General features: G+C 39.1%; 3 protein-coding genes across 11 annotated transcripts in view; all 3 read left to right on the plus strand.

Moving 5' to 3' along the window:
• Window positions 1–14: 14 nt before the first annotated feature.
• Window positions 15–13,102, plus strand: atxn7l1 (ataxin 7-like 1). 2 transcript variants are annotated; one of them, XM_056748943.1, is made up of 11 exons: window positions 15–808; window positions 2,757–2,861; window positions 6,451–6,523; window positions 7,527–7,710; window positions 7,788–8,236; window positions 9,216–9,298; window positions 9,400–9,638; window positions 10,041–10,221; window positions 10,339–10,460; window positions 10,938–11,568; window positions 11,651–13,102. In XM_056748943.1, the coding sequence occupies exons 3-11, from the start codon at window positions 6,508–6,510 to the stop codon at window positions 11,666–11,668; spliced, it is 1,923 nt and encodes a 640-aa protein (XP_056604921.1). In that variant the 5' UTR covers window positions 15–808; window positions 2,757–2,861; window positions 6,451–6,507; the 3' UTR covers window positions 11,669–13,102. The 2 variants fall into 2 exon arrangements, with proteins under 2 accessions (XP_056604921.1, XP_056604920.1); XM_056748942.1 differs by having other exon boundaries at window positions 15–317.
• A 1,859-nt stretch (window positions 13,103–14,961) lies between these two features.
• Window positions 14,962–22,657, plus strand: znf800b (zinc finger protein 800b). 2 transcript variants are annotated; one of them, XM_056747504.1, is made up of 6 exons: window positions 14,962–15,803; window positions 18,013–18,260; window positions 19,880–19,975; window positions 20,091–20,234; window positions 20,841–22,011; window positions 22,119–22,657. In XM_056747504.1, coding segments are annotated over exons 2-6 (1,530 nt in total). In that variant the 5' UTR covers window positions 14,962–15,803; window positions 18,013–18,142; the 3' UTR covers window positions 22,120–22,657. The 2 variants fall into 2 exon arrangements, with proteins under 2 accessions (XP_056603482.1, XP_056603481.1); XM_056747503.1 differs by having other exon boundaries at window positions 18,119–18,260.
• An 877-nt stretch (window positions 22,658–23,534) lies between these two features.
• grm8a (glutamate receptor, metabotropic 8a) overlaps window positions 23,535–25,107 on the plus strand; it is a 106,499-nt gene continuing 104,926 nt past the window's right edge. For 3 of the 7 annotated variants that reach the window (XM_056748975.1, XM_056748976.1, XM_056748969.1), the window contains exons 1-3: window positions 23,535–23,577; window positions 24,258–24,306; window positions 24,579–24,801. The gene's annotated coding sequence lies outside the window, so the exon portion shown is untranslated. Of the gene's footprint in view, window positions 23,607–23,641; window positions 23,714–24,257; window positions 24,375–24,578; window positions 24,802–25,107 lie in introns of those variants that run through there. The other 4 variants (XM_056748970.1, XM_056748971.1, XM_056748973.1 and 1 more) reach the window with 4 other exon arrangements.

A 25,107-nucleotide genomic window follows, 5' to 3' on the forward strand; every position in this document is an offset into this window, starting at 1 on the left:
TATATTTTTATTGCATTTTCAATAACTCATCGCCTGTAAACGATTGATAATAAACACATACATCCAAAATGTAATGAGTTAAACAATACAAATGCAATACGTATAATGTAAACAGCCTGCCATGCGCCCTGACGTCTCCGGAAGCCGAACGTAGCCGAAGCTGACGTCATATGTTTGGCTCGCTCATCTCGCTGAATGCGAAGGCAACAAGAAGGAAGCAATGGCGATACTGTATCGCCGAGGACTCGCACTGGATACATTCACACGCAACGCGCTCTCCGCCTCCATCCACGCAAGCGAATCACGCCACGCACGCGGTAAGTGCGCGACACCGCCTTCGTACTGAGCTTTCGTGACAGTGTGGCACTTGTTGTTGTCCGTGTTTTGGAGCTGAGATTGAGCCATAGCTGCGTGTGCGTGTGTCCTGAGCGTGCGTGTGTGCAATAATAACAGAACGTGCTGTAAACACACATGCGTGCGTGCGTGCGTGCGTGCGTTTGTTGCGTGTCATACAGAAGGACTGATGCACGTGCAGAAATGCTCTTCTGTACTTTTCACACCGATGCACTGTCAGTGGATTCCGAGACTGTGAGAGTGGACAAGTTTAGACATCGAGTGCGCGCGCGCGCGCGCGTGGTTGCATTGCTGGAGCGAGGAGGCCATCTAGTTACGAGTGTCCGCAACTGTTTGCTTTCAGTTTGTGATGTGAAATATGAGCAAATGCACTCATTTTTAGATTGCGTCTCCGATACACCTGCGAAGCAGCTCTTGAAGGGAACAGTAGTGATCAAACTCGGTGAAGAAGAAGGTGAGCGTGTCTTGGTGGGCGTTTCTTCACGAGAATGACACATTACTGCGTTTGCAAAACTTTATTTATTAATTTATTTATTGTGTGTAAGTTGTGTTGACTGCGGCATACTACATTTACTATTTCACACGTGTGAGTCTTGTGCACAATATGCAAATTTCCAGAACCTGATTATTTAACTGCACCAATATACTGTTTCCCCACAATGCAGTGCACTCTTTTCATCCCACGTGAAAAAAAGAGCCTGTAGTATTATAAAGTAATTATATGGTAATCTTTAATACAATTATGTGTTAAACCTTGTGTACAATGTTAAAGTATTCTACAATGTTAAAAACTATCAATGGTGTATGAAAAGCTGTATCCCACAATGCAATGCGCTCAACTTGACCTTGACTTTCTCTCTCCAGCAATATTATAAATTACTCTAGTATACTATTGTATTAGGTATGGTACTATTTTGTAGTAAAATTTCTAGATATCATAGTGTTTAAACTATAGTTAATACTACAGAAATCTATAGTACACTCTTAAAAGTAAAAGTACTTAGAAGGTACTTCACAGCGATGCCACAGAAGAACCATTATTGGTTCCACAAAGAACCATTTAGACTTACTTTTTATAATCTGAAGAAGCTTTTTTCGCCATTTCCAAAACAGAAAAGTTCTTCAGATATTAAAGGTTCTTTATAGAAGAACCATTTGAAGCACAGTATTTTTATGTGGGAGGAAATGAATATCTAAGTAATATCAAATGTGTTTTTAATGGTAGCTCTTGATTTAATCGGACTGCTGGTAGTTGAAACAGTTAAAAGTGTTTAACTTGCTGCCTATTTAACCTCATTAAATGTGCATAATGAGGTCATGTGTCAACACTGATATATGCAAACACATTGTTGCGTAATGTGATCTGTGTTACACACTATTTTTTAATAATAGTAGACTGTATGCTGAGGGACTTTTAGGAAGTATCCTGCTAGTGTTTCATTTCAAACATAGCTTAAACAATGATTCTTTACGTTTCTAAATAATATCAACACTCAGAACTGTCTTGCATGAGTATATGTGTGTATAAGATGTGCGTGTATAAAAAGAATAGTATATTTATTCTGCATGAGTGCTAGAAGAGAGATCAGCAAACCAGACGAGTGTTCATCTATTCTGAAGGCTAACATCGTCGTCCCCAGTTAAGCGGCTATTGGTTGCAGCAGCACTATGTGTTTTAGTCATGTGACCACAATGCAAATGATTGACAGCTCAACTTGCATTTGAATGACAGTGGTTACAAGGCAGTTCCTGGTCAGGATTGTGGGAAAGAATCAGACGGGGGTCAGTTGTGTTTTAACAGTGACTCAAAGCAGTGGATTTATTCTGTTTTTAAAATGCAAAGTCGTTTTTTAAAATCTAAAATTTCATGGATGATGACGGTGTGTATTACTGGTGATATGTTTGCTGCCAGCCCTCATTTGAATAGTTGGTTCACAATTTATTGAGTCAGGTTTTTAAAAACGGAGATTATAAATGGAATCTGTATCTGGCGTTGTTTAAACTTCATTCGTGAGAAAGATTTAGTCGCTCAAATTCTCTGGTAAGAGTCTCGTTTGGCACAAACCTTTATATTTGCCTTATAAAAAATATTGTTCTCATTCTTTTGTGTGTTTAAAACTCAATCCTTGTTTAAGGTCAATTTCAGAATTAAATTTGAATGTAAAATCTTAGTATTTATTATCACAATAATGATAGATGCATTTATATGCAGAATAATAATTTTAAAGTCATCAGTTTGATTTCAAACACTGTTTTTGACACAAGACAAACAGTTTTCAGATATAAATGCTTGTGATGAATCATATAAAGAGGCGACTGAAAGCGATGATGTGAAACTCAAAGTAATTACAGCATCACGTGTATGATATCTCTCACTCTTTCTCTCTCTCTCTCTCCTGTAGATATGTTCTTGTATGATCACCTCCAGACGCATGAGGATTACAAACCCAGGGTGTGTGATGTCTGCAGGAAAGTCTCTAAGCTTCAGGACGTCCTGACTTATTACGGTGAGTACGTGTTGTTGTTGGTGTATGTTGTAGCCCGTCAGCTACAGAAAAGTTGCACTCAGCGTTTAATGGATCTTTATGTTTGTTTGTTTATTGAGTTTTCATCTTATCTTGCTGATATTAGTACACTCAAATATGTCAGTGTCTGTATCTCACGGTGTCATTCTGAGTGCTTGGTTGGGATGTAATCTGCTTCTGATGTTTATATTTGTTGTTTTGGTTTAATATTTATGCACTTTCCAATGTTATGTTCTTAGCAGTATTTAGGAAAAGTTTATCCGAAAATGTTTATTTCCAAAAACAGATCACTCTAATTTGACTGTGTTAGTTTTTTATTTATTATCATTGCTCAATCAAAACTGAGTTGTCCGATTTTGGAAATTAACTCTTCAATATTTCTGAAAAGATAATGTCAGAGATAATGTCCATCAGATGTGAATTATTGTCACATTCAGGTACAGTATTACATCTAAAATTTTATTTTCTTTACATGCTTAAACAGTTGTTTGGGTTTTCTGAAACTCTGAAAAAGTCTCTGAAGGGTGTTGTAGATGGTTGTTTACTGACTCGATTCAAAAAGGTAATATTAACGTCTTTAGTTACGGCTGTCTGAGATCTTTCGCTGTTATGATGTGTGTAGTATATATGTCTATTGCAGAAATATATGGGACTACTTATAAACCTTAAGTGTAACATTAAGAGTTTTGTTTTAAATCCTTAAGATTGTGCGACTTTAATAGTGATGCTTGCTTTAGAAAACACTGATTCCTTGAAAAGTCTGCATCTAGAATTAAAGTATGTACATGCTTGTGGTCGTATTCTGTAAGTTTAAAAATGCTCGAATAAGGCAGTTTGCTGCTTACATGTCTCGTTTGAACGCCTCTGTGTTACACCTTAGGCGTGTTATGACACCATTTAGTGTAGCCCACAGCGTCAGCCTAACCTTCCATTACAGCCGAACATTGTGGGCAGCATTTGAGCATTTAGCAGCCGGCTGTCTGACCGTAAAAAAATTGGGATGTTTTTTGTGTGGCTGTGTTGTTTTTTGGTCATTCGGGAGCTTGAAAGTCCCAGTCCCTATTCGCTTCTATTCCATGCACAAGATTTACATAAGAAGGAGGAAACAATAGTGTTTGAGGCTCATGATATGTCATTTCCATGTATGGACCTCTTATTATTCATCTATGCTGACGCAAAAACAGTTGTCCATACTATAGCACCTTTAAACACAGAAATTGTGATTTTAAAGGGTAGTTCACCCTTTAGTAGTTTTGTGCCCCGGGCTGTTAAAACTGAACGGTCCCTCGAGCTGCTTCCTGCCACACACCAGTTCTTCTCTGAAGCCTCTTCACGCTTGCTTTCATTTTCACCGCCATCTCTCACATGTCTTTGGTGTTGTGCCCAGAACACGTGCGCTCGCGGGACGGAAGGCTGTTCGCCGTGTCCTCGCTCACTCTCTCTCCCTCTCCTTGCTCGGTTTCTCAAGAGTGAGCGTAGAGGAAAGAGCTGCCGCTCTCTTCACATTCATCCCGCTCTTTCCCGTTGCCCCCTCCTTTAAGCCGGCCGTCTGAGAGCGTAGAGCTTCGCCGCAGCTGCGGGGCGCTGGAGTTCATCGCAGGGGTCAACGACTCACAGCTATTCAACTCAAACACGCAGAGAAAGGCTGGAATGCCTTCAACCGTTGAGGAGGCATGCTGTTCTCTTGTGTGCTTCTCTTGACGCTCCTTCGATTTTATTTCTCGTCTGTTCCACCATCGCAAAGCAAACAGGCCGGGTGAGTGCTGCTCCCAGCCGATGTGTGCGCTGTTCACCGGGCTCACGTGTTCACATGGCTCTTGGTTTGAGCGCAGGCGTGTACGTGTTGTGTTTGCCGTATGTGTGTAACTGTAGGGATTAGGTCCCGGTGTTGGTGTCTTCTTGAAGTTGCAGGCCGGATGTAAACACATGCAGCTCAGCTGAGCTCTGGCAGATCTGTGCCTGCGGTTTCCTGTGGCCTTCAGATGGGGAGACACGAATCACAGACCACACGCAGACACGGGCCTAACACGCACACATGCGAGTTTACACTGACGTTAAAAGAGTGCGTTGTGAGATGACACTTCTGCACAGGAAGTTGGAGTGTTTTCAGCCTGTGATGTCATCAGATCTAAAGCTAGACAATGAAGTGTGTTGTGTTAAAAGAAAATGGATCAATGTTATTGTTGACTTAGGATTTATAATCATTTTGTTCGTGCAGCTCAACTGTTGAAGGTTCGATTCCCAAGGAACACATTTTTGGCTATTTTTCTTTAATGCACTGCAGTGTAAAAATGAAAAGAATTGACAATGAGTTCAGGAAAATGAATGAGTGATGTTGGTTTACGGAGCAGGGAGCATTTTGACTCCAAGGCCCCCATTGTATTCAACAATGTTCAAAGGCCCCCCTTCCACTCAACATTTCGTTTATTAACTGTAAAATATTGGTCACCTTGAGGCCCCATTGGAAGTCAGCTGGGGCCCCCTTGTGGGCTCCGACCCCCCCCCTGTTCAGAACCACTGTAATAGAGAAATCTGAATGGTTGCTAGGGTCATTTTTGTAGTTGCTAGGATGTTTTCGGCGGTTGCTGAGTTAGTGATAATTCACCCAAAAAGGATTCATCATTTACTCACCCTCATGTCATTTCAAACCTGTATGAGTTTCTTTCTTTGTCGCAGAACACAAAAGAAGATATTTTGAAAGATGCTGTTAACTGGACCACATTCACTTGTATTGTTTTTTTGTATCCATACAATAGAAGTGAATGGGGTCCAGTGCAGTTCGGTTGTCAACTTTCTTCAAAATATCTTCTTTTGTGCTCTGCGGAAGAAAAAAACTCATAACAGTTTGAAATGACAAGAGGGTGAGTAAATGATGACAGAATCTTCATTACTTTAGATCAAGTCTGATATTCTGGCTTCTTCAATGCAGAGATTTTCACACCGCTGCTTTTTTAATTTAACAGATGCATGCTAGAGAAGTGTTGGGTAATGTGAATGTCTTGCAGGTCATTTTCAAACCTGCATCGCCCATTTGAGCACAGTGCATTCCTCCACTTTTTGGGAATCTTGACATCCTCTCAGAGGCCCGTTGGAGTGCTAATACTCATCTTTCTTTATTACATCTGACAAACAATATTCAAAGTGCCTGTCTTGAGCAGATTAACTGTGTGGACTTTGGCCTTTCTTCAGTCCAGCTGCAGGGAGTCACCTACAGGCCTGTTTACACACCTGCTGCGAGTGGTTGGAGGCGGCGGGCCAGCGTTCCTCTTGTTCCCGTCCATTGTGTCCGAATTTGTTAAAAACGGCTCTATTGAGACCGCACAAACGGTGTTGCGGCTCTTGGCCGAGTTTTTGCTGGCAGACGAGCCGCATGTGAAGGCCAAGGATGGTTCGAGAGCGTCCCCAATGAGCCAGTCGCATTATTCTTACATGCTCTGAAAATAAACAAGGTTGCTTTTTTCATAAAGTCATCTGCTGTAAAATGGAATACATCCACTGGAGCTAGATGAATTCTCATGTGTGTTGTTTTTTTGTTTCGTGTTTGATTGTTGTTGTTGTTGTGTGTTTGCAGGTAGTTGTGGAGTAGTTAAACAGTGAGTGCCTCTAACCCCCCACCCACCCCAGAGCCATGCATAGCAAGAACCGTAAGTGTTTATCACCTGATCACAACATTTGCAGAATATATCTGGGTATTTCACCGATAAACCGTATAAGTTTCCTATGGCATGAATGCAAAAATGCAAAAAATAATGAAGATAAACCTCTATTATGCTGTTTTATATTGTAAATATTATATTACTATATGTTTAATTTATTATATACTGTATAAATATTAAAATAGTTGTATGAATGTCTGAGGTATTTGGGGCTGTCAAACATCTAGGATAAATGTTTGTGCTTACATATTAAATGTCTGTGTACCGTGCATATTCATTTTTATATTTATAAACGCATACATGTATGCATATCTAGGAAATATTTACATTTACTTATTTATTTTTACCAATCATTAGAAATAAATATAAATGTTTATTAATTTGCATATTTTATATTTTTCCTAAATCCATGCATGTATGTGTACGTTTTTATAAACACACAATATACACACCACACAGACATATATTATGTAAACACAAACTTTCATTCTGGTTGCGATGAAACGCGATTAATCATTTGGCAGCCATAAAGGAATTGATGTGACTGTATCAAAGTTTACGGTATGTTTTATTATTGTACATTATATTGTCATGATATTGAATTATATTCCAAAAACATGTTGAAAAACTTACATCTTGTACTTTTGCCAAAAAAAACAAAAAACTTTGAATGTTTAAATATAACAAGAAATATTAATAGAAATAAATAACTTTAAATGCAAAATGTACACATTTTCATTCATTTGTTCAAAACACAGTTAAACATTCACACCAGTTAAAAGGAAAATGTGCAGTTAAAGTGGAGGTGCATTCTAAACAATCTGGATTATAATGTACTTTTTATCAAGGATTTATAATAAGGATGTGTGCAATAACACTACAGTGTGCGTTCATGTCTATCATGTATTGTGTTACTGAACACCTGCACTTGTTTACTCAGCGTGACAGAGTTTGGTTCACTATCCTCATGTTTGTGTTTCATGATGTGTAGAGAGGAGACACGGCTCGCCCAGTAGCTCCAGAGCCCCTCTGGTTCCTGTCAAAGCCAAGATGTCGGTGGGTCACAGTGAAGTGGAGGCGCTCCCCTTCCGGGTCCCTCATGACTATCCTCACTCTCGCTTTAACAAGGCACCGCTGGCCGTGTATCCTCCTAAGGGAGCGCGAGCAAAAGCCTGGTGGGTACACCGGTACATACATGTGTTTCAATTCCAATTTGAAGACATTTCTAAATGAATTGTTTTTCTGTCCACAGTGTGTCCGTACCCGTGGTGAGTCTGGAAAAGATGCCGTGCCTCAACAGATCGGAGAGCGCGCACATCAAGGTCAACTCTGTGTCTCCCACCCCGGGTTCTTCTCTCGCCTCCTCTTCGCCCTGTTCTTCGTCTTCCTCGCCTTCTTCAGCTTCTCTCAAGTCCGGCTTGGCATCACCAGCGTCTCACAAGAACCAGGAAAAGCTTCTGAACGGTCGCGGTCCCGTCACTCCTCGCTCGACTACGCCTCCCTCGCTGAACGACAAGCGGCCCAGTCCCTTACGGTCACCGATGGAGAAGCGACCCGCCGCCTCTCCGTCCTCGCTGGAGAGGAGACCTCCGACCTCCACGTCTCCATCCGTATTGGACAGGAGACTGTTAACCCCTCCCTCTACCCCAGACAGGAAACATCAGAACGGAGCCAAGGGTGTGAGGAACAGGAGAGTGTCAGGTGGGTTAATGCGTTATTTTACTTTCAACAAAAGAGAGGAGATCAATATAAAGAAAACACTTGTCTCTCTCAGAATGTGTCTTGCTCATGGTTTTTGTGTTGTTTGTGTGGTTCGGGATCTTTGAGCGTTTGGTCAAACTTTAGCCTCAGCCTCGACTCTTCTCTTCGGTGGAGGTCAGACGTGTTGTTTATGTGGATTTTGGTCACTCTGGACTGTTTGATTTATGCTTTGTAATTTTCGGTTGACAGATCCTCTCATTCACAAACACCACTTAGCCTCACAGCTATTATAGAGAGGTTGAGATCATTCTGGGAGATGTTGACGTGAAGAGTGAGCTGTGCTGGATTCTGTTCAAAACTTCTCAGACATGCCAATCCTTGCTGTCTACATAGGCGACTTCCTTATAAGACAACGGAAAATCAAAATGAGATAAAAAATGGATCAAAGTTGTTGAAATATGTGAATCGCAAAGGATTAGAATAACTGAATAATTTTAATACTTAAGCTCAAAATGTTTTGTGTGGTCAAAGTTTTAGGTCGATTTGGTTATTTCATTTTCAGTATTCAGTTTTTTTCACCAGATTTTGCAGATTTTGCCCTAATCTACAATAAAAACACAGAAATTAACAGAAAGGCATTGGGTAAAATAATGCATTTTATTTCAGCTAACCTTTTATGTTTACTTAATAAAATATATTTAGGATAAACATTTCACAACTTTTAACTCTCTCAACTGCATGAATTTCGGGATTTTTTAACCTGTTGAGAACATATATGATAATGCCATTTGATATTGGACAGAATGTTGTGTTGGTCAGTCGTTCACTTTTGTTTGGAACAGAAGAATCTGTGATAAGGATCACAGATATAACGTTTGTGTGGTGCCGTTTTAAAAATGTAGCTTTTTAAAATATCTAAAAAAGCAAATTATAATGTGTTATGTATAATAAAGTATGAAGTGCTGTTATTGTTTTACAGGGAGAATCTTCGATCCTAATAAACACTGTGGAGTTGTGGACCCAGAGACAAAGCGGTCGTGCACTCGATCATTAACCTGTAAGGTTCGTATGTATTAAACTCATTTTGTATGGTTATATTTGATCTGTTTCATACTTTATGGTCAGTGTTGTGCTGTACGTAAGCAATGTGTTTGTCTGTGTAGACTCACTCTCTGACCCATCGGCGAGCGGTCCAGGGCCGGAAGCAAGAATTTGACATTCTTCTAGCCGAGCACAAGGGGCGAGCGAAAGAAGTGGTAAAAAAAAAGGACGTTCAGGCGAGCAGCCAATCAGTGCAGGCGACACAATCATGTGACACGGCGCCCAGCCTATCTGCAAGCTGTCCTAATGGAAAGACCACGCCCACTCTCAAACTGAAGCTGTCCAGTGCTCACATACACAGGTACTGATGGCGTATTTTGAATGCTTTGTGTTAAGCCTTAAAATAAATACAATGTCATTCTCATTTTTTCAATGCAAAATTCTTTGTATTTCGAGGTTAAGAAAAATAACATGTTTTTCCAAGACTGACATGTTTGGTTTGTCTATTGTTTATTTTTATTTCTTATTAAGCTATTTTTAACTTTGAACTTTTTTTAAACGATGTATTTTATTATTTATTTAGCAATTTATTTAGAAAGGACAAAGTTGTTTTTATTTTACCTTATTGAGAAATGTAGATCATGTTGTAAATAATAGTGCAAAAAACACTTTTATAACTGTTATTACCTTATTATTACAGTTTTTTTAATAAATATGGCTTTTTTATCGAACTCCTCTCTGATTTTGTGTCTTTGGTCTCCAGAGTGTCTGGCAGTGGAGGTGCTGTGGCATTTAGCTCCGCCCCTGCGCCTCTTCCTGAAGCTCCGCCCAGCTGGCAGAAGAGTGACGCCCGACTATCCAGTGACGAGGGAGAGGCCGACCCACCTGAGGAGTGTGAGAAATCGCTGTGCCATTATTCAACGCACCACCCGAGACCCATGAGCGTGAGCGTCACATTACATCACACATTCACTTAAAACACAGTTTAGCTGATATTATTAAAATAAAATGAAACATTCATTCATCAGAATAACAGATTTTCTTCTGTCCGTGTGTGTTAGTGTTGTGCGTTCAGCAGTCGTCTGATGGGGAGGGGTCAGTATGTGTTCGACCGCCGGTGGGATCGGGTGAGACTCGCTCTTCACTGCATGGTGGAGAAACACGTCAACTCTCTCATGTGGAGGTGAACATTACACAACGTTTACACAGTTATGACTTTATTTAGGAAAAATATGTGAATGAGTTCATGCAGTTCACTTGTTTTTCCCACTCATTTGTTTACAAGTTTGTCCCACTGGTTTATACAAAGACTATAGTACTAGAAACTTTACTACATTCTTTACTGAGGTACACTTAAGTGTTTTTGAACCTTACTATAGTTAATAAAACAGTATACTACATTACTTACTAGAGTTAATTAATAAAAAAATATTTAATGTATATAAAACTATTTCTGGCGAGAACAATGAATTAAAAAAATGTTTTCAAGGTTTAATGAAATCAAAAGCTGCACAAACAAAAACAAATCCAATTTCATCTTAACTCTGAAACGAATTTACAATAAAAAAAAATGCATATGCCTCCGTGAAGTGCTTTTAAGGTTAACATGCCACAAAGATCACTACCACAGGTTGATGATGTCATATCCTGTTTGTCATAGGAAAGTCCCCCTAATGGTGGAGAGCCTGACAAACGACTCCCCCTCTCCCACTGAAGCGCCTTCGCTGAACTCCTCGTTCCTCCCCAATCACACGCCCACGACCTCCGAAGACGGCGTTTCCATGGTCTCCTACTCCAGCACTTACTCGCAGAACGGTGCTGGGGTGTTCCGTATCAGGGACCCGGAAACCCGCCCCAAACCACAGCGGACTAAACCGGCCAAACCGTTACAAGTCTCGGGGGGGCCCAAAAGACGCAAGCCAACTCCTAACTCAGAATCAGGGGCTGACGGGAAGGGCGGCATCAGCTATGATCCGCAGCTGGGCACGGCACACATCAGTAATGGCACGGCGGAACTCAGTGTCCGGGCCAAACCACGACCCGGAGCGCAGGGGTCGAGGGAGGCCAGGTACGGCGGTGCAGAGCTCTCGCACGGAAACGTCCCGTCTCAAGGTTCTCTGTCGTACAGCTCGTCCGATGAAAGGAAACGGAAAGGGCGTGGATCCAGCGCCGGCCCCGACAAACCCAGCAAAACCTCTAAATCGGCGGCTTTGGACGCCATCTTTAGGAAGAGCCACAGTGGTCTGTGGTCGTCGGTCGCTGACCCGCCTCACTGCGCCCCCTCCAGACAGGTACAGTTTATTTTTCGGTTCCATTCTCAACATTTTGATTCTGTCTAGCCTTTGATTTAACTTGCTATTTGTTTTCTTTTAGCCCAAGGTACCTCACTGATACTGTGAGACTGGAAATCATGAGGTCTGTAGGTCAGCGATGTGTCTGTCCTGCCTCTATCCCCACGGCGGCCTCTCTTCACTCAACGCTTCAGTTTTTATTTTCATACACGCTTCAATTTAGAACCGAACCGGTCGGCTGTGAGCGTTACCCGTCTTTTCCTTTGAAAGAAATAACCGACTACAGTTTCACACAAATTCAGATTTAGTATTTTTCATAACCAACACCAAAACCTGTTTTAGACATTTAGCGATACACGGACTGAGTTGAATCTTCTTTTCATTTGAATGGGGAATCTGGATGGAAGAGAACTAAACGAACTCGACCAAGTGCACTTAATTCGTGAACAACACAACAGGAGAAACACTTTCAACTAAGGGAATATTTTACAAACGCTTTTGGCAAGTTGTATTTTTCTAGAATGGACGAATTCAGGTTTTTGGATATTTTGTTTTATCGCTGATTGCGAAAGGACTCGCGCCCCACTGTAAAGAAACTTAACCCGTCATGAATTTTTGTATTATAATTTATGGTTGTTTTATTAATTTTCTAACTGATTAGTGCTTCTTATGTTGAGCAGAAGTATATTTGCATTGCCATTCTAAAACGTTTAAAGTATTATAGAGACCCTATTGTTGGAAATGTGTGTACATATCTTTCATTATAATTGTGTTGCTTTTTTGTATTTATTGTTAGTTACTCTCAGAGGATTTTGTTTCTTCAGTTATACACATCATTATCATCCTGGAGATGTCTTCTTTCTAGACATTCTAATGTTTGTCCCATTTATACTCTTTACATTTTGTAATGATGTTCCCGCAGCTTTAAAGGGATGATTCACCAAAAAATATAATGTCTGTTGTTATTTATAGCCTTGAATCAATCACTTTATTTTGCTGAACACAAAAGGAGATATTTTGAGAAATGTCTCCGTGGCTTTGTGTTCAAACACTGAAAGTCAATAGTGTTCATTGTCGTTTAGTAACCAACATTCTTCAGAATATCTTCTTTTGTGTTCTGCGAAAAAGAAAGTAAGTCATGCAAGTTTGGAATGATACGGGGGCGAATAAATGCTGAAACAATTTATTTTTGGGTGAGCTGTCCCTTTAAAGTGCAGTTTAGATGAGTTGATGAGTTGATCAAGTAGAGCCAGAATTGGCATTTAGCACAGCTTTGTAGCCAGAAAGTTGCCAATTTTGTCTTCTCAAGATGTCATTTTACCTCTCAGCGTTTCAAAGACTGAAATAAAGACCTTCTCGGAGGAAATTAGTATAACAAAACATTAAAAAGAAGAGAAACAAATGTCACACTTTACCTTTAAACAGTTTCTTTGCTTTCTTGAACTTTAAGACTTGACACTAGATATACTGCGGCAGTTTTCAGTTTTCCATTCGATCCTAAAGTAATTTGGAGTATAAACCCTGTTTTATCTATGAGGAGGTCTTCATTTTTATCGCAAGCGATTATCGTAATATTTAAAGTGGTTGAACTCTACAGAATCCCTTTTTGCACTTTTGTCATTATTTCAGGATTCAAAGATTATTTTATTTAAGAAAGTCTTGGATATGTGAACCTACGAGGAGAAATATTCACTCAAAGTGACGCTCCCTCAGCTTTTTACTCCTAAAGACATCGGATTTTACCATGTTGCCTTGCTACCAATGTGAAACTGTTCTTAGGTCAGAGCTGAGGACCAGCCCCGGTTCCTTCCACTTCACCGCTCGAGAGTCAAGTGCTTCCATGTGGAGTTAAGCGCTGTAATGTTTAATGTGTGTGTTGCTCAAGGTCAGTGACCCTCGGTCCACGCAGAAAGAAAGTGCCTGATGAGGACTGCTTGGATGTTTCGCCTTTCCCCTCTACATGTCAATCATTAAAAACATATGTGATCTTTCATTCAATAGAGTTATTGATAGAATAATATATATTTATATATAGTCGAGTCCAGCGAAAATGTTCACCATCTGAAAAATGCGGATTGTAATATGGTCATAATTTGATCATGATCCTTTAGCGTTTAAGAATGTGCTTTCTGTTATAATACATTTTTATTTTAAATATTGTCTTAATTTATTTCAGTGAGATGGCATCTGTTGTTTTAATTCTTTCGAACTGCTTCTGAAATTAACCTGATCTTTTATTATTTTGTATTGTTCCCCTTTGTTTTGTTCTATGTTATAAGGAGTTCAGTTGAAATACCTTCGGTGTTACTTGCATAAAGTTAGAGGACATTCAGTACTTTGAGCAGTTTATTACATATAATGATGTCTGTAAGTACATATGTGTGCATATAGTTTCTCAACCATTCTTTGTGAATGTCAGATGTTAAAGAGTTTGTCATAAGCAGATGTGTTATAGACTGTGTCCCCGTACATCCAAGCTCCTCTTTTATCCGACCCAGCCATATAATTTGTAATTATTACGGCCTTATTTTTATACCTGAACGATTCTTAAAAACGTCACTTGATCCAAGTCAAAAGGTGTCACTGGACGAGGATCTCATTCCTAAAAGCAGCATCTGTGTCCTTTATGCAGCCTGTGTCCCGTGCGTTCTCAATGATATAGATGTGTATTTTCAGGTTTGATGATATTTTGCATTTCAGCTGTTACAGAAATACATTTTTCTTACCTGATTTCTTGTGTTCGTGTTTTATGAGCGTTTATGTGGTAAGTGTTTCTATGAATGCATCAAGCGGTGGAATGGTGGATGTACCTGTTGATTCATGTGATAAAGTTTTGAGTCGGGAAGCTTTTAACATGTGAGAATTCAACATTTAGACCGTCAGAAGATCAATTGAAATCATGTGTTGATGGGAACCAGGACAATACAGCCACGGTGAAACCATGACGTTCACTGCCACATTACTGATCTGTTGGTGTGATTTTCAGCAGTTGAGGCTTTAACAATATATATTATTGATATAAATTATTTGTTATGACAACATTTGCTGAATACAATTTTATTTGTTTACATTGTTGAATCTCAGTTTATATGACTGAAAGATTAAGTTCATTTGGATGAAAAGTTACAAATGTACCAAATCAACACAATCAAAACACAAAATTGTAAAGCATTTATTTTTGTATCGCATGTTTTTATTTTATTATCTGTCTGTTCATTTGCATGTCTGACTTTCTGTCTATCCATTCATCTATCTGCCTGTCTCTCTATCTGTCTGTTTCCTCCATCAATGTCTGTCTGTGCGCGCAGCATGCTGCTGACGTGCACGAGCTCATAAACAACAGGGACGCACGTGCTCACGTAAATGAATTTTCGCGCGGGAATCGGTGCTGGGTCTCCTAGCAACGCAGCGATCCCGCACCTGACGTCTGGGCAAGTTTAGTGAACGTTGCTTCTTTTTAAAGACTTTATTAATCAGCCAATATTACTATCTTACTTTAGAAGTAGACAAGTTTTTTATGTTTATGTTATGTTGCTGTGATATAGCAATAGCCTAACTGTAAATTGGTATCTTTACGAGTTTAAATAGGTTATAGATAAATCAAATATCGGTTAAAAGTTTACTGAAGTTGTATCAAGCGGAAGGTCGGATTGAAACTATACCGTTTAGTCCTAGAATTAAAGCACACACTTAAAATACACAAGAAAAAAAACACAAAATTAACTTTGTAAAGCCGACAGTGTCGAAACATTTTATGCGTTTATGCATAAATAAATCTGAAATATCAGATCAGAATCGACTTTTTAATACTCAAGACAAACTTAATACAATACATTGCATTGCCATTTATTCCGACAATCATAACCTATGAGTTCGTTATTAGCTATTTTATAAACATTTATGCATTTAGCAGCTTATCCAAAATGACTAAAAATGCATTTCTTATACAAAGTGATCTATAACTATTCACGGAGGTCGAACTAACTTACAGTGTGTCAGTTAACAAAACAATCCTAATATATAAAGTATCAACGCTTGAGAGGTTCGAACCCACAAACGTTAAGTGATCGGGCCGGATCTTTAACATCAGGTCCCATCACCCGGATAGATCTCCAGTTTGTGCACAACAGGGCATGTGCTGCTGCTGCTGCTGGAGAGTCTCGAGAAGCGTTTGGATGGCGTAACACAATCCTGGAGCTCATATCAAATCTACCAGAAATCTGCGCGTTCTACCGGTAAGATCAGCACATGGGATCTTCATTAAACCATGACTGTCTTTGGTTCACCTGTTTGTTTGCGATTTAAACGCGTAAAAGCGTCGCGTTTCCTTCTCGAGCACAACTCATTTAACAGAAAATGGCGTCATGGTTCTCTTGTTGTGTCTGTGGTTACGGGGACGGCTCGGGTCCGACCCACTGTAACATTTGACTGATTTTCGTATAGTTTGTTAGATCGATGTCATCGTTGGCTGTGATATTATGTGTAGTTTCATTGTATTTCGCATTAGATGTAAGTCAGGAGAGACCGCGCAAAGGCGGAAGGCTCTCCAGAGCTGCGCGCAACGAGGAGCGGAGCGCAGCGCGTTTTGACGCGCACGCCTGTGTTTCGGGGTTTCACTCTGCGTTTCTGGGTTGTTCGTGGATTGCAAAGTTTACTTTGTATGTTTGGTGCATTTCTTTTGTCGTTTACTATGCAGTGCAATCCGCTTTTCCGCCGTGCATCGGCTCTTTTGTGGTTTAAAAGCGCATTTGTTATTGTTTCCCCCCGCTGTTTTTAGTTGCGTTTTTGCAGTTTCGCGTTTGTTTTCACATTAATGACAAGCACATCAGCATTATTCAGAGAAGAAAGCAGTTTCTTCTCGTTTTTTCACCTTTTCATACAGATTAACACGTGTTATAAAGTGTCACATGCGCGCGTCTCGTGTATGCGCACGCATGTGTCCCGACAGATAACAGTGTCCACTGGGCATCAGCGATACTAAAGCACATAGGTCACATACGTCATCTTTAAGACTTGTTGTTGTTCTTGTTCATCTAAGTAAATTCGCGGATGTGACGCAATCGCATTGTGCTATGTGTCGTGTGACGCCACCATAGTTTGCGTGACGTCATATCAGTCAGTGTTTGGTAACTTTTTACACAGTGTAAAGTGAAATACGGAGTAAAATACAATCTGACAGGGTCACACAATTTATGTTATGCATTGTTGTGTGTTGTTGTTGAGGTGTTTAGAAAAAAAACTGGTGTTCTTGACCTCTCATGATGTCAATGTGACTTCTAAAGGGTTCAGCACGTCTAAAAAAAGACATTGAAGAGTTGATGTTGAGAAGATTATTCAGAATAGCCATCTATTAATGTTTTTAAGCAATATATATATTATTAAAATAGGAAATACAGTAGACACATGAAAACCACTGTGTTAAGATAGTGTGTGGTTTGTGTAGTGAAACACGGTCTGGTTTGTTTATGATGGGCATATGGCATGGTTTGATGTAGCCTAATTCAAAACTTGAACGTTTATTATGCGCTGTGTTTCCAAACCTAGTGATTTCGCAAGCGTTTAAAAAGATACTAAATAAACATTTATATGAGACACATCAAAGTATTTGGTGTTATTTTGAAAAACAAATCTTTCTAATGTTTGGTAATGCCAAACTCTTAAATATTTTATTGGGTACAAATTGAGAACTATTAGTGGGGTCTTTAAGTCAAAATGGTTGAGATCCACTTCATATCAGTTTTTCAGAAGGTTTCCTTCATGAAATGAATTTATAAATATAATGTTATTTAATGCGTTTAGATTTTGCCTAAAATTATATATTTTCCATGACCTGTTTACCCAGACATAATTGAATGTAATGATGAAACAGATTTTGCCTTATTGTGACATGATGCTGTATGGAGTAGATATTTATTTTTTATATTTGACATAATATTATTATTTTTGGAGCGACATCAGTAAATAAACAAACACGTCTCCTTAATGTCAGTGTAGTAGAAGACACGTGTTTACCTTTCAATGGCGAAATATTCAGTTGTCAGGAGTGAGAGTGTGTTTTAATGTTGTTTCAGCCAAACTCCAGCAGAGAGACACAACTCAGAACTCACACCAACTCTAAAATAACATCTGTTTATTCTGTCTTTCTGTGTAAATGTGATTATACACAGTAGTTTCATTGGTTAAGCATTGTGTTAGCAATGGGTCATTGGTTTGATGTGCAGTAATGACTGTGTAGATGTAATGCACTGTATGTCACAAGCCTCTGCCAAATGTGTGAATGTAATGTAAATGTATACAGAGCACTCAACCCTACTCAAGTCATTACAATCCGGTGTTAACTGCCTATGCGTTTGAATAACATTGTGTCATTGAGAGTCAGTGTGAATGACCAGACAATGATGCTCTCTTTACACATGTTAGAGACTGTGTGTGTGTGTGTTACAGGCTCAGGCATTCATCTGGTGATGACAGACCTATGAAGGAGGGTCTTGTTGACGTTTTATTTAAGAGTCAGATGATAGACCGGTTGTCTTCACTCTTCATCTTACAGAGACTAATTTGAAGCAAGTTAAAGATGGAGGAACACATGTCTGACGCCTGCGCAATCCCAGCCAATGAGAAGTCTTGTCAGACAGATGACCTCATGGGCGAGGCTGTTGTGCCCGGACCGGACCTCGCGAGCAAGACGCTGGGTAAGCATACGCATTTAAAAAATATCTGGTGCAATTTGATCACTGATCTTACCTGCAAGCCGGGGTCGTTCGAGAGGATAGGAGCACATTACAGCAGATTCCTTCACTCCCTGCTATTGTTGCTCACTCAGTAGCAGTCACTAGAGTCTCTGACCCTTACAGAAGAGAGGTCATGCCCCACCTCCTCACCCCACAGCTAGATGACAACACATACATCACATCAAAACAATAACATTTCAATGAGCCGATTGACTGAAATGTAAATGAGGGATTAGTGAAGGCAAGTACTTCCTGGTGTGATGTCATCTTGTTTTAACAGATACTGAAGTCATCTGACAAGATCTGATCAAAACTGGTGTGAAGTCACACCAGTTTCTATGATATTCTTGTTTTTTATATCCAGTGTGAATGTATATGATTTTCCAGCAAGCAAAGTAATGTTAGTACGATTTAAGAGTTTATTCAAAAGACAATTTACATGCCAGAAGACAGAACCTTCAAAATGTCATCTTTAACTTATGACTTTAATTTAAAGTCTAGTGTAAATACGGTCATCGATTTAGCAAACAGCAAAGATGCTATCAGGTTCATCCAGCAGAGATCTGTATTACAGCCAAACGTTTCTGCAAATATTTTAATGTAGACTGTCGCTGGCTGAGGCCATCAATAATGTAAACTTTAATAAAGTCCCGGTGTGAAAGGTCCAGATGAGCCTGCAAATGAATATTACTACTCGTATCAGCGAGATCTACAATCCTCAACACACAGGGATTAGGACTGCAACATCATCATTTGTGGATAATGAGTTTGTGTGGGGGACGATTATTCCCAGACGTGTCGTCTGATGGACTGTCAGAGGTGTAAATAAGAGAGAGATAAGTAGTGTTATAACAACTACCTGAGTAACCGATTCATTTCATCTCCTCATCAATGCATAAATAGCTAAACTGATCAAAGACACATAAACATAATATATTTAACGTAAATTAGTTTAGGATAAATGTAAGTTTAGTCTGACAGACTTAAAGGAAATCATTTTTCAGCCGTTAAAACAACAACAACAACATATTTATATTGGTCTTGTGTTAAACAGCTAATACACCTCAAAATCTCACATAGTATTAATAAAATATAAACCACATAAAAGACAAAACACAGTGTGCACTGTGCATGATGTTGCAGGCATATAATAGTGGCCAAAAGTGATATCCAACTTTGTAAAATCTTTCTCTTGATTTAAATGTAATATTAAAGATGTTTTGAAATTGTTGTGTAGATGTGTCCGGTGTGTCATCTTAAACTAAGATTTTAAAGACTTAAGAATTTAAGGGATGTGGCATAAAATGATACAACAGATTAGCTTGAATAATTGTGTCAAGATAATGACAAAAACAAGACAGGATTAACAAAATATTAATAACTGATAAGATAAGCCTCTACTTAATGTTCGCTTTATTCCTGCTTTTTTGTTTTTCTTTGCATTGTTTTGTATATTAGAAAAAACCAATATTTTCTGATACACTTTTCTGCCGACAAATGTTGTCTATAAATAACTAAAACATGTTTTCTTAATTTTGTACTATATTCAATTTAACCTGTAGTGTGTTGTACTGTTTTAGTTAACTCGACAGAAATGGGGGATCCTCCTCTGCTACAGAGACCCCTACAGACCTCCAAATCTGGAATTGAGCAGATAATCGAATGCTTCCGCACAGGTGCTGTATCACATGGAATGCTTTTAGTTTTCATAATTATCTTGAGGAATAAAAGAGAAAGAGTTCAAGGAGTTTGTAATTAGAAGTCTGGTTTCCCTCTTGTGTTTGTTTGCAGGTACTGCAGAGTTAAAACACATTCTCCTGAAAGAAGTGGACACAATTTTTGAATGTAAACTATGTCGCAGTCTCTTTCGTGGTCTTCCCAATCTGATCAAACACAAAGAGATTTACTGTTTCTCAAGACTGTCCCAGCCTGATGGTGAGTAAAACATCGCTGTACTTTGTATTCTGGTCTTAAGAGAACAAGATGCAAAACAGTTTGAATGACGGTTTTCAGGGCTTGTTTATTTTTCTTCTTTATTGTTGATGTTGATGTTTATTTTAATTCTGAATATGCAAATCTGCAACCTGTACATTTATTTTTAGGAAAGTTGTGTGTACCTTAACCTAATTTACAATGCTATGCATGTAAAAATGATTAACAATTTGAGTTGTCTGGGAAGATTTCACAACTGATGTGTGTTTAACTTTAACTTAAACTCATAACTTTAACTTAAACCCATGTAAAGGAAATCCTTTGCAGGAAACCTGCAGTTTTATTTCAAACAAAGATGATGACACAAGAGGCCAAATTTACATCTGCATTTGCCTTCTTAAGGTCATCTTCCTCCCGCCATCTTACCTTTAGAATGATTAGTGTTTTTTTTGCTACTGTACCTTTAAGATCACACGTGTTCAATGGCTAACCGCAGTACCAGTGTAGTTGTCATAGTGTTTTAGTAATTCAGACTTTAATTTAAAAATAAAACAAGAAAAACATTATTCTCTAAAAATGACCTCTTGTTGTCTTGTTTCTGTCTTACAGACTCTTCTGGAGATGGCGAAAAGAGCATCAAGGAGCTTCTGGAGGCCATCTATCCTCGCTCTGAGAAGCAGGAATATTTTATGAGACTGGAGCCCATCACTGGCAACCAGAATGCAGTGTACCAGTATGTTTCCACAGAGGAAGACTTCCCATCTTCATCCCAAAGCCCCGAGCACACCAACACAGACGACTGTAGTCATCTCCACCTCCATGAGCCAAACACAGAGATGAAGGAAGGAGAGGATCATTGCGTCGAGGTGGAGGAGAGAGCGAGCGTTAACAAAGATGATGAAGATGATGTGGGATCCGTGGAGCGTCAGGTGTCTTCTGAGGACAGAACGGAAGAAGCGGACTTGAGCGACTCGTCCTCCTGCAGATGCCGCCTCTGTAACAGGACATACAAAGTTCGTGGTCGCCTTCAGAGACACCTCCGCATCGTTCACAAGATCATCACCTCCTCCGAACCTACGTCGAACAACAAGAAAGCCAATGGAAAAGTTCCAGACAGTCCCGATGCTAACACCAGTGATTCTCAGAAAAGCCCCAGAGAGGAGAACAAGGTGCCGTGGAAGCCCACATTCTCCGCCGGCTTTGATTTGAAGACGCGCTTCTGTAAGCTCTGCAGACGAACATTCAGCTCGGAGCAGAACCTGGCCAAGCACATCGAGCTCCACACAGACAACGGCAGCGACTTCTTCGTCAAGTTTTACTGCTGCCCGCTGTGCAGCTACAGAACCCGCCGCAAGAGAGACGTGGTGAGACATCTGTCCGACTTCCACAAGAAGAACTCCGCCTACCTGAGCAGGATCTCTCAGTCGCTGGAGAGCAGCGCCATCAAGACTCCCGCCAAGGACGTGTTGAACAAAAAAAAGGCGAAAATGCAGCCGCAGCAGGAAGTGAAGCTTCACAGCTCACCGTATCTGACACGAAGGAACCATAACGCTCCTCGCAAGACGAACAGCGGTGATAAAGCGAGATCTGGCGTGAAAGTGAAGCGTGAGAGCGGGGAAGGTAAAGTCATGCAGCCGCTGTCCGTCTGCGGCGTGTGCGGTCAGGGCTTTAGGAAGCAGAGGCATCTGGATTTACACATGAGAAGTCATCAGAAAACTGCTGGAAGGAGGGCAGCAGCAGCAGCAGCAGGTGTACGCACAAGGTCAAAGGTCATGCTTTGGTGAGATCGCTTCGCTTACAAACTGATACGGAAATACCCAGAACTTCATTTTAAACATTCCTGTTACAGTTGTTAATGTTTAAAGTGTTTATCTCTCTCTCTTTCAGATTCTCTCTGACAACAGATTGGTTTGCTGCAACGTTGGAAAGATGGACAGTTGTAAAAAAAAACAGAGTGATATTTTCTAATCACTTTTAAGTATAAGAAGGAATGATGGTTTTCATTTCTAGCTGCTATCAGTTTTTGTGTTTGCATGTAAAAGCGACAGAAAAATAGTCTCAGAATGGCGTTCATTGGCCGGAGGTCCAGGCGGAGCTGAACTAAGACACACCGGACACATGACAACTCTTTTTTTGTTATTCAGTGCAGACGTCTGGGGTTAAATCTGAAGTCTGCATACAGCAGACAAAGAGCATGAAATTAACAGGACTATAATTAAATAAGAGTCTTTTAAAACTCTTTTTATCAGTTTGTCTGCAGTTATCAGTTTCTCTCTTTTACTTTATAATAACACCTTTATGGATTTGTGTCATTAACATTTCTCTTCTCAATCACTAACTTTTTTTTGTGTGTTACAGTTCAGTTGGTTTTATTTCTCATATGACTGTATACCATCCAACAACAATAAACTGAGATGATGATTCTAGCTTCATTCAGTTCTAAAATACTTTTATAAAATTGCCAAAAAACGTGTGTATAGTCAGGCTCTTGTTTTGCAATTAACATGAAAAAAATAATTGGGGGAGAAAAGGACTTGTATATTAGATAGAATTAAGTGTATGACAAGTATGTCAGGTGCTTTGAAGGGAGGGGCAAGAGTTGTATATAAGCAACATGATATCGTTTTATTTTTGGTTATATTACATAATTTTCTAGGTGTCTGTGGCACTAATTCAAGTTATAAAACATTCCCTTTGTTTTTTATTACTGTTGGCCAATGTAGTTCAAGAAAAGAGAGATATTAATCCGGTCTTTCAATTATTTAGAGCAGATGGACATTTATATATTAATTTTACAAGAGTTAACTATTGAAATGAACTTTATTCCTGATGGGATCGTAACTCATTTTAATACTATAAGCTTGATTTTTTTTATGTATAGTTTAGCTGATCGAAATAGAAAACATTTAAACAGGTAAATGTAAACATTTTATTACAAAATGTACATTTCACCTCCAAATCTACAATACATAATTGGTGGACAGACATATATATATATATATATATATATATATATATATATATATAATTCATTTAAATGCCAAAATCGGATTGTTTTTGTAAAATAAATTATCAACAATATCAATGTGATTATTACAATTTTTGAATCTTCATTAATTAAACAAGAATCGTATCCACAAAACCATCACTGTATATTTAAAACAAATATGTTCGAGGGCAGTCTAGTCAACGTGATATTTAATGAGAAGTGTGTTTAATTAATGTTTTAGTTACTGGTTCAATAAATGTAGTTATAGAAAATATCCCCCCCCGCGACGTGTAATCTTGGACTCTTCCAATCAGCGGTGATCATCAAGAAATGGATCAATCCCACCGGTGTTTTCAGGTAAACCTACGCGGGAAAGTTTAAAGATAGTGAGTAAATGTTTTAAGAATTAAACGACAGAATACTGTGAAAAAATAAGTACCGATTCAACAAAGTGTTATTATTGTCGATGTGTGCGCATGCGTCAAACTGTAAGGTGTGTAAGTATGAGTAAATATACAGTATGTGCATACGTAATGTTATTGGATGTTTAGATTTGCATCTTTTGATATTACAAGTGCATGTTCTTACTATTCTGCATTATTGTTGTTCGTTCGTGGTTATTTGGTTCATTTAATGTAACTGACATGCATATTTATTCCTTTTTTTATAAGCACAAACGCTTAAAGGTTTGAGCAGCGCGCATGCGCACTGCGTTTCAGGTGCGCACCTGCTGTTCTTTAGGTTCAGTGTCATTTATACATTCGTTTTCAGTGCTTTATAATGACGTTGTTATTAAAGAAGAATTCCTTTTTACTGGTTAATGTTTTGTTAATTGTTGTGTTCGTTTATGTTTGTTATATTCCTTTACATTTAATTATTGTTATCCTGATCAACAACACGTAACCTGTAGTTTGCCTAAACAGATTTTATGCATAATGTGTCTTAAAAATGCTGTTTTCTTACTACCTGATGCATTATCTACTGTACTGTAGCCTATTTTCTGTTTCTTATTCTTTGTTTCTCGTTCTCTCTCTTAGATTCTGTTTGACAACTGGATTTGCTGCAACATTTGAAAGGTGGACAGTTGTAAGGAAACATAGCCATTCTATAAATAGGCAGTAATATATGAAAATAATTAAAGAACAGGTTTAACTGTGAGTAGATATGAGAAACGCATTATTTTTTCTGTTGGGGATTTCCAGGAACTTGTACATTTGTCTCAATGTAGGCAATATGGCTGTTACAGTAACATACAGAACCACTTTCAAAATAAGTGGATAGGTATATGATTTCCATTTCACTGCGGCTATCAGTCGCTGTGGTTTGCATTCAAATGTGCATTTGAACGTTTGTTTCAGAATGCATTCTTAGTGACCGGGTCTCCGGGTGGAGCTGACCTGCCACAGTCACGCGAGCACAAGCTGACAACCAACGCACAGCAGACTCATTCGTATTCAGTGCTGACGTCTGTGGTCAAATCTAAGAGTCTTGCTGTTGTGGGCAAAGATAGAGAGCATGAGATTCACTAGAGAACAATTAAATATGATTGTTTTTAAAGAAGCACTCCTTTATGAACCGCAGGTAAATGTTAAACACTGTTTTACTAGTTCTTCTGCAGTTCTGCAGTTACAAGAATGTTTCTGTACTTATTTTATATCAAACAATTATTAAAAATCTATTTTTATGTCAAATTGGCGTTTATACTTAACATGAAACCCATTTCTAATCAAAATGGGATGTGTGGGACAAGGAAGGGGAATAAAGTGGATGACAGGTGCGCGGATAGAGAGGAAGATAATAAATTATTACGAAGAGAAGCATTTTATTTTTCTCCCGGAATAAAACCACAATGACAGAAATGTATGTTATTATGAAAATGATCAAATA

This window comes from Triplophysa dalaica, chromosome 5 (genome assembly GCF_015846415.1).
Source record: "Triplophysa dalaica isolate WHDGS20190420 chromosome 5, ASM1584641v1, whole genome shotgun sequence".
In the NCBI taxonomy this organism is placed as follows: Eukaryota; Metazoa; Chordata; class Actinopteri; order Cypriniformes; family Nemacheilidae; genus Triplophysa; species Triplophysa dalaica.

Coding starts and splice junctions, on each gene's coding strand:
- atxn7l1 (XM_056748943.1), top strand. Junction 8,237..9,215: donor GAGGAACAGGAGAGTGTCAG/GTGGGTTAATGC, acceptor ATTGTTTTACAG/GGAGAATCTTCGATCCTAAT. Junction 9,299..9,399: donor CTCGATCATTAACCTGTAAG/GTTCGTATGTAT, acceptor TTGTCTGTGTAG/ACTCACTCTCTGACCCATCG.
- znf800b (XM_056747504.1), top strand. CDS start 18,143: ATGGAGGAACACATGTCTGACGCCTGCGCAATCCCAGCCAATGAGAAG. Junction 19,976..20,090: donor AATCGAATGCTTCCGCACAG/GTGCTGTATCAC, acceptor GTTTGTTTGCAG/GTACTGCAGAGTTAAAACAC. Junction 20,235..20,840: donor AAGACTGTCCCAGCCTGATG/GTGAGTAAAACA, acceptor TCTGTCTTACAG/ACTCTTCTGGAGATGGCGAA.